The sequence below is a fragment of the Balaenoptera ricei genome, chromosome 4, assembly GCF_028023285.1.
Source record: "Balaenoptera ricei isolate mBalRic1 chromosome 4, mBalRic1.hap2, whole genome shotgun sequence".
In the NCBI taxonomy this organism is placed as follows: domain Eukaryota; kingdom Metazoa; phylum Chordata; class Mammalia; order Artiodactyla; family Balaenopteridae; genus Balaenoptera; species Balaenoptera ricei.
The window spans coordinates 88,212,256-88,224,860 of NC_082642.1; the positions used below are offsets into that span (position 1 = coordinate 88,212,256).

The 12,605-nt window shown below is 35.5% G+C and overlaps 1 protein-coding gene across 6 annotated transcripts in view; it reads right to left on the reverse strand.

The window, feature by feature from the left end:
- Positions 1-12,605, reverse strand: part of ACAP2 (ArfGAP with coiled-coil, ankyrin repeat and PH domains 2) — a 158,779-nt gene that overhangs the window by 103,837 nt on the left and 42,337 nt on the right. For 5 of the 6 annotated variants that reach the window (XM_059920803.1, XM_059920801.1, XM_059920804.1 and 2 more), the window contains exon 2: positions 1,501-1,558. In XM_059920803.1, the coding sequence (XP_059776786.1) occupies positions 1,501-1,558 (58 nt within the window). Of the gene's footprint in view, positions 1-170; positions 259-1,500; positions 1,559-12,605 lie in introns of those variants that run through there. The other variant, XM_059920805.1, reaches the window with a different exon arrangement.

The window sequence follows — 12,605 nt, forward strand, 5'->3', positions numbered from 1 at the left end:
AAAAACTTTGTTTCACAGAGTCCTTAAAGATAAATGTAATACCTCAGGGGAAAATAATAATAATAACAACAACAATGATCCCATATATATATAATTTTAAATAGAAAATAAAGTTCTTGAAAATAATATCCTTACAAAAAATTCTAACATTAGTTTTTAAAAACACTTGCCTGGAAGCTTGCTAGTGTTCCTCAGAAAATTTCCAAGTGGCATGTGCTCCCTCAACATGGATCCAGGAGTACAGTGGTGCACAAGAAGAGCACTGAACTAAGAATAAAACAGATGGATTCTAACCCTGGTTCTGCCTTTTCTAACTCTGTGATTTGAAGCAAGTCCTCTTCACTTTCTGGGCTGTGGGACCCTCATCTATAAAATGGAAATAATCCACTTGTCCTACCCACCTCACAGGATTATTGTAAAAATCCAAAAACATACTGTATATCAAAGTGCTTTGAAAACTACAGAGTACTGCACAAAAATAACTTATTACTAAACATTTTCTAAAATTATTTTGTTTTACATATATAACTAATAACTACTGCTTTATATAGTTTCTATACTATTTACATTATATACATAAATTACATGATTTCAAAACATTTGAAAACCATCAGTCTAGTTAATATATCTTATATCCTTGTTATTCAAAATGCAGTCCATGGAACAACAGCATTGGTATCACCTAAAATCTGGTTAGAAACACAGACTCTCAGATACCAAGACTTACTGAATCTAGATCTGTATTTTCACCAGAACCCCACATATTCCTATGCACAGTAAGGTTTGAGAAGCACTGCTTTACATAACAATTCCATTTATAATAGTAATTACATAAATAGGAAATTATTTTCAGAAAAGGTATTCAAATATACACATTTATCTCCAAAAATTTTAACAATGAACAATGGTTACTTAAGATCAGAAGCCATGTCTTACTCATTCTCATATTTCACTCTGTTATACAGCAGATAACATTTCTTGGGTAGAGGCCAAAAAAAAAAAAAAAAGATTATCAATAATTAACACAGAAGATAGGAATCAATGTACATTTACCCTTGCATAGAATATGACCATTTAATATCAATTATTAAATACATATTCAGCATTTCTGGCATTAGCTTTAAAAAACGGAAGGAGTATTTAAAATTTTATATTTGAACATGGCCACACCCAAATGTATAAACAAGAGTGGTTAGGTTACATATAATATCCATTAAGCATCAAAAAAGATTGCAATCTTTTTGATAGAGAAGGAAACAACCGTCCAACAATATAAAAGATGTCTAGTCAGACATGGTTCAAATTCTTGCTCTGGCACTTAGATTAAATTTTCAACAAACTACTTAATGTCTCTAGCCTCAACTTCTTCATAATATTGGGATAATATTAGCATTTACCCTCACGGAGATAAAAGAAGTCACTTGAACCATCTAGTGTTACAGGCACAAATCATTATGCAAAACAAGAATTAATGTTTTAAAAAGTTAAAGTAAAATTTACCTTATCAAGTTTCAGTTCCAATTCTGCCACATCTCCTTCTACTTCTTCCAAAGCAGCCCTAGAAAAATTAAACATAAAGTTACTTTGTGTTTAAACATATACTTTACTCTTGAAAAATAACTCCAAGTAAAAAAATAGATATGAATGCTAAAAAATTACACTTCACATAAAGTAATAACTCCCTTAGAACAACGTATGAATACTTCATAACCATGTATTACAACACATAATACAATTACTGTTTAAGGTAATGAGAGAACACATTAGGCTAATTTACTCAACGCATTCATGTTATTCAAATTAATAACACTAATTAGAACTATTAAGCATATGTTTTTAAAAACAAGTAAGAAATTGTGAAAGTTGAGCCTTACAAAGACTCATATTTCTATTCAACAAAGCACATGTAACCAAACAGCAAAGCATCCTTGGCAACCAAAAATAAAGGCTTTTACTTTTAGAAATAGTTCAGAAAGATGTTATGACCCTTGTTTAAGACAGCGTTTTGTTTCCAATGTATTTTTAAAGAAATCAGCAGATTCTCTTCCTTGTCAGGGGAATGATAAAATTCTAACACTAAGTAGTACTTGATATGCCCTATAGGGCAACATCCCAAAATTGGAAATTTGGAACAAAACAGCAGCAACTAAAACTTTTTAAGGATAACAAGATTTTATACTTAAGAGTAAAAAATGTTATTCATCTACTTTAAGCCATCTATCTATCCATTTTAAGACAACTACTTGATAAACTAGCAACTTTGCAATACCTGTTTTTTTTTTTTTTTTTTTTTTTTTTAAATTTTTATTTATTTATTTATTTATTTATTTATTTATTTATTTATTTATTTATGGCTGTGTTGGGTCTTCGTTTCTGTGCGAGGGCTTTCTCTAGTTGTGGCAAGTGGGGGCCACTCTTCATCGCGGTGCACGGGCCTCTCACTATCGCGGCCTCTCTTGTTGCGGAGCACAGGCTCCAGACGCGCAGGCTCAGTAACTGTGGCTCATGGGCCCAGTTGCTCTGCGGCATGTGGGATCTTCCCAGACCAGGGCTTGAACCTGTGTCCCCTGCATTAGCAGGCAGATTCTCAACCACTGCGCCACCAGGGAAGCCCAATACCTGTTTTTTGAATCAACCGAAATTTGTTTCAATTGGATAACAGTGGGGGACTAGCCACCCAAAAAGCTATTTTGAACTCTGGGCAAGAATTCTCAATTAGACACTGTTAAGAAGAGAAAAATAGCTAAGATATAAGCTCTATTCCCAAAACTACCCACATAACCTCTGTGTGACCTCTTGAATGCCATTTTTATCAGCTTGTGGTTCTACTTCTCTACCTGGTAACATTTACTGAAAAAAATTTTTAATCTCCAAAATAAGAAAATTATGTAACCATAAATTATTCAGTAAAGAAATGCCAATTCCATAAAATGAGATACTCTAACACACAGTTAAGAAAACAAGAGGTGCTATACTTCCACAGCATAGAAAGAGAAATGCTTGTCCCCTAACTAAAAGTTTGTCATTTTCTTCAGCAGTGTTTTCAAAGTACACATTGTTCCCTTAGCCTAGAAAACATTTCCCCTTCACATTAATCCTCATTCTCTTCACCTGCCTCTATGTTACTCATCGTTTAAAACTTAATTCACAAAAGAAAACAAATATATTAGTACAAGGATATCTATTTTTTGTAAATAGATTTAAAACCTACATGTCCAGCAATGAGAAATAATGTAAATAAATGATGGTACTCCATCCTATTATGTGAGGCAGCAGGTTTTTAAATGAGATTAATCTGTCTCTACTGAGATGGAAACATATACATTACAGACCATCACAAGGGAGGAAAAACAAGTTACAAAATTACATATAGTGTGAGCCCAGTTTTTTTGGGGGGGTGGGGTGGGGAGCCTATTCGTTTATGCATAAGAAAAAATCTGGAAGCATATTTACCAATCTGCTAACTATAACTTTGAAGAATGGGGATCAGAGGGCAGAAAGTGAAAATAAGGATTTACACTTCTTATGATTTATACTTCTAGATTGTTTTAATACTTTCAATGATTATGTGTTTTTAAATAATTTTTAAAGCTAATAAAGGGGGAAAAGAAATAAGTTCAGACATCACCTTCCTAGGAAGTGGGTCCTCTTAGAAGCTCTATCCCTGTCCACTTCTCTCACTAGTTCGAGCTCCTGGTAGCAGTATAGAGACTCAAAATGTTTGCCGAGTCAAGAAAGAAACTCCACAATTTCAGAAACTTTCTTCATTTATACTTTTTTTGTTGTTGGCCGCGCCGCACGTCTTGCGGGATCTTAGTTCCCCGACCAGGGGTCGAACGCAGGCCCCCAGCAGTGGAAGCATGGAGTCCTAACCACCAGACCACCAGGGAATTCCCTCTCCATTTATAACCATTTAAAACCTCTCCATTTATACTTTTAACCTTCATTTAATTTAGCTTGACTCAATCTTCAACTTCAAGAAAATCAGTTGAACGATCAGCTTAAGATTTGATTTAATCATTGGTTTCTACTAAACATATAGTTTAATAGAAATTTCATGTACATTCCTCAATCTTATTTCACTGTGCAATACTACGAATTTATTTGTGAAACACTTTTAAACACCTTTCTTTAAAGAGAGGTAAGAGGGACTTCCCTGGTGGTTTAGTGGTTAAGAATCCACCTTCCAATACAGGTGGACGTGGGTTCAATCCCTGGTAGAGGAACTAAGATCCCACATGTTGTGAGGCACCTAAGCCCATGCACTCTAGAGCCCACGTGCCTCAACTACTGAGCCCGCACACTCTAGAGCCTGCCTGCGTACCGCAACAAAGACCTGACGCAGCCAAATAAATAAATAAATATTTTTTAAAAAGAGAGAGGTAAGAGTTTATGTATAAAATTAACAGGTAAAATGTGTTTTGCCTATCATTTTAAAATAAAGCTCACTGTAATCACATATTGAGAATCTGAAAGTTTATCACAGAGGTTCTTCAATTCAACATTTCACCTTCTCTAAAAAAAATCTCTGTCCTTGGTCATCTAAGATGTGTGTGAAAACTTGTAGCAATAAGTAAGTAGCTAGTGTCTAAAGCAGCCTGGTTAATTGTTGAATATTCCTTGGTATAAAAAGAAAAGTATATGGACAGAACATGGTCTCACTTCAAATTCTGTCCCACCACTCACTTATCTAAGGCTAAGGTATTTTATCTAAGTTTTTTCATCTGTAAACTGAGTAAACAAATACCTATTTAAAAGAGTTGTAAAGAATGAGGGACTGTACATATCACTGACCACAGTATGTATGTACTACAACACAAAGAACACAATCAATAGGAGCTTCTTTCTCTCCTTTCTAGTCCCTGCATTCTAAGATGAGTTTTGCCTCCCTATTGCTTCTACTCCTTATGCAAGACAACTATCCTGGAACAAATTTTTAATATATACATCAATAAGTAAAACAATCTACACAACAATCCTTCAAATAGTGAAAGACAGATATTATTCCTTTCCAACTCTCTCAAATATTTATTGAGCATATGGGCTTTCCTGGTGGCACAGTGGTTAAGAATCCACCTGCCAATGCAGGGGACACGGGCTCGAGCCCTGGTCCAGGAAGATCCCACATGCCGTGGAGCAACTGGGCCCGTGAGCCACAACTACTGAGCCTGCGCTCTAGAGCCCGCAAGCCACAACTAGGCCCGCACGCCTAGAGCCTGTACTCCACCAGTGAGAAGCCTGCACACCGCAACTAGAGAAAAGACCACGCGCAGCAACAAAGACCCAATGCAGCCGAAAATAAATAAATAAAATAAATAAATTTATTAAAATATATATATTTATTGAGCATATAATTTGTATAAATGTGCAAGGCATTAAAGAGGACAATATTATAGACCCTACACTCCATAGCTTAAAATGTAATTAAAATTATTAAATTTTAAAAGTTACACACACATTAACAATGAAAGAAAACACATGATTAAGTAATAAAATAAGAATAATATAAAATAATGTTAAAAGATGGTAAAATAAAGGGCAAAAAAACAGAAAGCAGTCAGCTAAGTCTCACAGGATTATTATAAGCAGGGGTCAGCAAATGACAGCCTGTCAGGCAATCTGTCCCGTAACCTGTTTTCACATAGCACATGAGCTAAAAATGGTTCTTGCATTTTTAAATGGTTGAAAAAAAACAAAAGAAAAATAATATTTAATGACACATGAAAACCATATTAAATTCAAATTCCAGTGTCCATAAATAAAGTTTTATGGAAACACCGTCAAGCTCATCCATTTACACATTGTCTATGTCAGCTTGCACGCCCTAGTGGCAGAGTTGAGTAGTTGGAAGAGAGACTATATGGCCTACAAAGCTTAAAATATTTACTACTATCTGGTCCTTTATGGAAAAAGTTTACTGACTCCTTACTATGAATATCAGATACAAGAACATGGATGAAAACGCTTTTTCATACATGAGCTACATACAAGAAAATAATTTTTAGGACTCAGGTCTGGTTGGCTGTACCCTAAGAAACTGAATAAGCCCAGATTTCAGGGAAACAGTCACTTTATTTTTTTAAATTTTATTAAAGTATAGTTGATTTACAATGCTGTGTTAATTCCTGCTGTATAGCAAAGTGATTCAGTTACATATATATTCTTTTTCCTATTCTTTTCCATATGGTTTATCACAGGATACTGAATATAGTTCCCTGTGCTAGACAGTAGGACCTTGTTGTTAGGGTCACTTTATTTTTAATAATAACTTCATTCTTTTATCTATTCATGCATCACAGATCAACTCACAAAAGAGTTAACTAAAAATAAATAATAAAACTAGAATAGGAAAAAATCTAGCAGCAAGTACTAACACTGAGACATTTCTAATCACATGGTGATCACTTTGGGCTGTGAATTAAATAAAGCTCTATGAAAAGCACAAACACAGAACTCTCCCCACCCAGATAACTACACACCCCTGGTGTAGAAATAAACTTGTTTTTGTTTTTGTTTTATTTTTTTATTGAAGTATAGTTGATTTACAATCAACTTTTTAAACCACTGCTTTTACAAGTTTATCCATAAGAATAACTAAATAGTATGTGTAACATGAGCATTACATTTTCTTTATAAAAGAAAATTATTTGAAAGAAACAGGAGGTATGATAAAGAATTATTCTACCCATCCATTTGAGATCCTTTAAAAAAAAAAACTGTTTCCACTTCAGCTTTGACAATATGCTTAAAACGGAATGGATAATCTAAGACTAGGTCACATGATGATGCAATCTAAAACACAACTACAGGATACTCAAGATCACTTATTAAGCACATAAATATCCTCAAAGCATTAAAGATGGATCTGAGGCTCTGTCATAACTACCTCCCAAAGAATAATGAAAGAGATCAAACAAATACTCAAACTATAATGTACAGATTTTGAAACTAACATCTATGGTCCTTGTTTTATATAATAGATATATTCCCAAAGGCTGCATATAAATTGAATAACCATTTAGATACTCAGAGGAGTTGCCTATATGTCTATCATGACCTACCATCCCCATCCAACTCTTTCAGCTCAACAGCTTTATCCACCGTGGGCAATGCTGGGCTATTCTTTGCAAAGATAGGACAATGGCAGGATCAGGGATAGTTCACTGATCCAAGGGTAGCCCTATAACTCAACAGATGGCAAAACTAGATGACCAAACTCCCCATATAATGAGATGGCTCTCTCTGGGTTTTTGACCAGAAAAAACATGACACACCCTGGAAACTTACTTTTTTAAAAGAAATCCCTCATTAGATCATTTTGTAATGTGAATGGCCTCCCCTTATTTTGTTCAATAAGCTCTGAGCCCTTTATAATTGGGTCTCTGTAATACCTTTTTATGTTGAGAGGGAATGGAATGGAGTTTTAAAAAAACTGTCTAGGTTTGAATCCATATTTTACTTCTTACTATCTATGTAATGTTGAACAAGTTCTTCGTGTTTCAATTTCATCTACAAAATACAGGTAATAATAACTGTATCTCCCATAGAGATGTATGAGAATAAATTTTTAAATACATATGAAAACCTTAGCACAGTACCTGACACTCAGTAAGTAATCAATAAATGTTAGCTATAATCATCTATAGTGTTAAAGAAAATACACAATTTCTTTTCATTTTCATTTCATGGGGCCAAAAGAGAAGAAAGCAGTAATAAGATTAAGTTATCACATACTTCCAACAAGAATTTGAAATGGTTTAAAAAGGAACAAAAAATTTACAACAGGCCTTTTATCAGCAGATAAAACAGCAAGTCCAAACTGCTTTAAAACACTTCAATACTTTTGCCCTCTTACAAAAATTACATGTCAAATACACACTGGAGTCTTCTCCTAACTTCTTCATAACTTCAACCTAGCCACAGGAGAATATAATAAAATTTATTTGAAAATCCTCTAGGTTTTCTATGGTTATCAAGGTTGGTTCTATCTGACTCCTCTAAGAGCCTACAAACAGAGGAGAACCAACACTGCAATCAGTACCAGGGGGAGTTAAGGCCCTGAATATATATTTATTAGACAATAATAGTAAGCCACCTTTTAATAAACAACAAGGTCTTCCTGTATAGCACAGGGAACTACATTCAATATCCTGTGATAAACCATAATGGAAAAGAATAGGAAAAAGAATACATATAACTGAGTCACTTTGTTGTACAGCAGAAATTAAACACAACATTGTAAATCAACTATACTTCAATAAAATTACATAATAATAATAATAATAATAAGCCGCCTTCTTAAAAAGTCTCCGCCTTTATTTCTGGGAAGTCTCAGTGAAATTAAAAGGACGTTCTCCTTTTAAAAGTATATGCTAGGGGCTTCCCTGGTGGCGCAGTGGTTGAGAATCTGCCTGCCAATGCAGGGGACACGGGTTCGAGCCCTGGTCTGGGAAGATCCCACATGCCATGGAGCAACTAGGCCCGTGAGCCACAACTACTGAGCCTGCGCGTCTGGAGCCTGTGCTCCGCAACAAGAGAGGCCGCGATGGTGAGAGGCCCGCGCACCGCGATGAAGAGTGGCCCCCGCTTTCCGCAATTAGAGAAAGCCCTCGCACAGAAACGAAGACCCAACACAGCCATAAATAAATAAATAAATAAAATTAAAAAAAAAAAGTATATGCTAGAAATGTTGCTAGAAACATTTATATGCAACATAGTATGCTAGAAATGTTAACTACTCCTATTCGCTCAGATTGGTCAACTAAGCAAAACTGGCAAGATTCATGAGAAATTCAGTCCTGTTAATGGAAAAAAGAATCGTGGAAAAACAGACTAGAAATGGAAACCAAAATTTTAGTCTAACCCTCTACCAACTAATATGAGTCCCTGGAAAGATCTCTGAATCTCTCCAGACCTCAATTCTCTCATCCATAAAAAGTGACGAATGGACTGAATCATCTTTAATATCACTTCCAGATAATAACATTCTATTATTCTGGAAAAAGCATTCAAAGGAAAGCAAGAACCTGGATTTGATTATCTTCTCCCAAGCAAGGTTTCCTTCAGGCCCTCATTCACACTTTCAACAGAGTTAGAGAATAAAAGAAAAAAAATGTAAGCCATGAAAACCCTCACCAAAATTTATATTGTTTCACTCATCCCTTTCAAACGCCTCCTCTATAAGCTTCTTAAAAGATAATGAACATAGATGAAAATAGTGGGTTGTTTTTTTTTTAAGTTTTTTGTTCAGCTCAACATTTTGGGGAAAAAATGTATCTTCTGTTCACACATGTATTTTTCTGAGTGAGTTCCATTATATTTCATTTTTAAAGATTGTAAACATTATTCTGCCATTTCTCAGAGAAAACAGAACATTTTTTAAAAGTTAGTTAAAGGAACACATACCTCCTCTCTTCTCAAGTTCTCCCTTGTCAATACACAGTATCCAAAGTAAAACCACTGAAGCCAGAAAAGAGCGTAATTGAAAAGGCAACCAAACCACAGCCCAAGATCCAGATGTAAGTACTAGGTCTAAGTGAATGAATACCACACTCTCAAGTCATTACTCAGGCTTCAAGAACCCTATCAGTCAAAGCTCATCATTAAAAAAAGGGAACACTCTTAAAATATTATCCAGATCATCCTACATAGAGAATAGCGAGCGGGAAAAGTGGAGAAGTACAGGATCTTCTGTTCCTAGAGTTCCAGATTGTCTCAACAGGGACATAATTTCAATAGTCACTTCCAGAAGTTGCTCTGCATAGCAGATAGGAATTATACACAAAGTTATTTTTTTATCATGTGCAGTGGCAAATATTCACTATTTACAGGAAACTAGTCTAAGGAAATACTAGTAATGTTTTATTTTGATCAGATACAAAATTATTTTATATTTTTTCTCACAAAAAGTCAATAGAAAGCCATATTTCCATTTCACCGTCCTCTAACAGGCTGAATTTCTTGTCCAGGGAGTTGGCATATCCAAGCAGGTGCATATGCTACTCCTAATTGCAGTAGGAGTTAACTTCATTCTACTGTGCCATAAAAGAAGGTAGTGGAAGAAGGGATGGCCCATCTATTATGTTGGGATCAATAAGTGACATATGACTGGTTAACAGTCCCTTCCAGTTTTCACAGTAGAGGATGTAAAGCTAGAATGAAAGCACTAGTCATCTAAAGAAGGGTAATGTCACTTTCATGAGAAAAAAAAAAAAAAGAGGATTAAGGGAAAAAAACTACAAACTTACGAACTATAGAATATTGCCTTCAACTGGGCCCAGAAAAATAAAAGCTAAAGAAGAAAGTATTTCTGTCTTGAAATCACAACAAACTCAGGCAGGTCTACTTAAAAAATAAATAAATTTTTTTAAGTTGACTTTCTACAAAGGCAGTCCAGTCCCTTATCACTGTAGTAGGCATTGCCATAACAGGAAAATAAAGTAGTTACTATTACTGTTTAGAGGATTAAGAGCATATGTTCAACCAAAGCAGTTAAACCGCAATGCTTATTCTATTAGTGGAGTGTCACAGGCGATATAGAGAGAAGAAGCTCTGTAAACTTCATGGTTCATAACAAAGGAAGAGAAGATTTCTATGAGAAAAGGACACTGAGACTGATATCACTGTCAGGATGACCAAGGCTTTCAAATAAGATGGGACTATCAGCAGATTCACAATGAGAGAAAGAAACAAGATGGTAGGGACATCTAGGGCCAGGCCCAGATACCACTGTCAAAAATTATAATCGGAGACCTGCCATGTTCCTTTTCATGGCTGTTCCCCCATTACCCTTTTTAGGAAATAGAAATGGTATACTAAAGACACAGGTTATCCTCTGCAAATCAGAGCAGGTAGGTGAGGTAACTACATACTGGGCCTTTCAGGGTTCTCTCCATAACATATCAGAGACTGATAGACAAATCACATCTATAACTTTCCCAGACTCCTCCAGTAACAAAAAAAAAAATTCACTTTAATACATAATTAAAATAATTTTGCATTACCTCTTCCCTGTGTTTTACAATTTGCATGGCACCTTTTTGCATGGTATAGCATGTATTGTATTAAGAGATGAATATAAAATAGTAATATGAAATAATAAATAGAAAAAATATTAAGAGGAAATGAGCAACAACCCCAGAATCACAGAATCAAAGTGGAAGAAACCTTGGCAAGTTGCTGAATGTCAGAACTGTTTAATGAAAGCAGAGCAGGGGCTTCCCTGGTGGCACAGTGGTTAAGAATCCGCCTGCCAATGCAGGGGACACGGGTTTGAGCCCTGGTCCGGGAAGATCCCACATGCCACAGAGCAACTGAGCCCGTGCGCTACAACTACTGAGCCTGTGCTCTAGAGCCCGTGCTCCGCAACAAGAGAAGCCACCTTAACGAGAGGCCCGCGCACCGCAACGAAGAGTAGCCCCTGCTCTCTGCAACTAAAAAGAAAGCCCGCACGCAGCGACGAAAACCCAACGCGGCCATAAATAAATAAATAAATAAATTTATTAAAAAAAAAAAAGAAAGTAGAGCAGCTGTGTTTAGAAAAGCACTTCACATAGTATTTTAGCTCCATTAAAATGTTGCAATTTTACAAGATCTGTAAACAGGATGCAGAAGAATACAAATTTAAGAGCATAATAAATAGGCTCAGGGTTTTGAAGACAATGTTCACACTATAAACCATCTTTGGATAGTAAACTTGTGACACTGAAGCCCCTTCTACTCCTCAGTGGAATGAGCACCTCACCACCACCACCACCTCCTCCACAAAGCACCCTATGTTCACTTCAAATAGAGCACCTGGCACTCAAAATAATTCAACTATTGGTCTAGATGTCCAAACTGAGATGCCTTGAGCAAAGACTATGATTCCTTTAGCTATATATCCCTAGTTCAGTTAGTTAACAAGTAAAACACCTGTTTACTGGACAGATGGAAAGATGCAGCATTTAAAACAATTATGTAAGCTGGGGCCCAGGGCCACTTATGGTGGTTATACATGCATTGCAGTGTACATGTATTTATGTGTAACTTTCCAATTCCTTTTCCAATTATAATTACAATTCCAGACTTTAGTTATTCCAATCTGCCATAACCTCTCCAGCCTCATACAGGTGTTATTTTAAAAGTCTTTAGAAAAAAACGAAAGAAAAAAGAACACACAAACAATTCCATAAACCTCAAAATCAGATTTACAATGAAACAATGAAAAAGACAGTTCTTTCCACATAAAAGGAGGAGCCTATACACCTTTACTGAACCATTACAATACCTATAATTTCTTTTAAAGTTGAGAGAAATGGGAATTTTTTTCACAATATAATCCTCTAGCATGTGGAGTAATAGAGGATTTGGAAAGTAGCTTAAACTAAAGAGGATTTCCTCATGGACTGGATGTGAAGTATGAGCATATATATGCACAGGTATGCCAGTGAGCAGATAGATGTGTAATCAAAGATGAATTAAAAGTTTTTGGCTAGAGCAGCCAAAAGGATAGAGTTGCAGCCAACTTGAGATGGAGAAGACTATGGACAGAACTGGTTTGGGTAGAAAAGATCTGGAGTTCAGTTTGGGACTTGACTTTGAAATATTTATTAGATATATAAGCA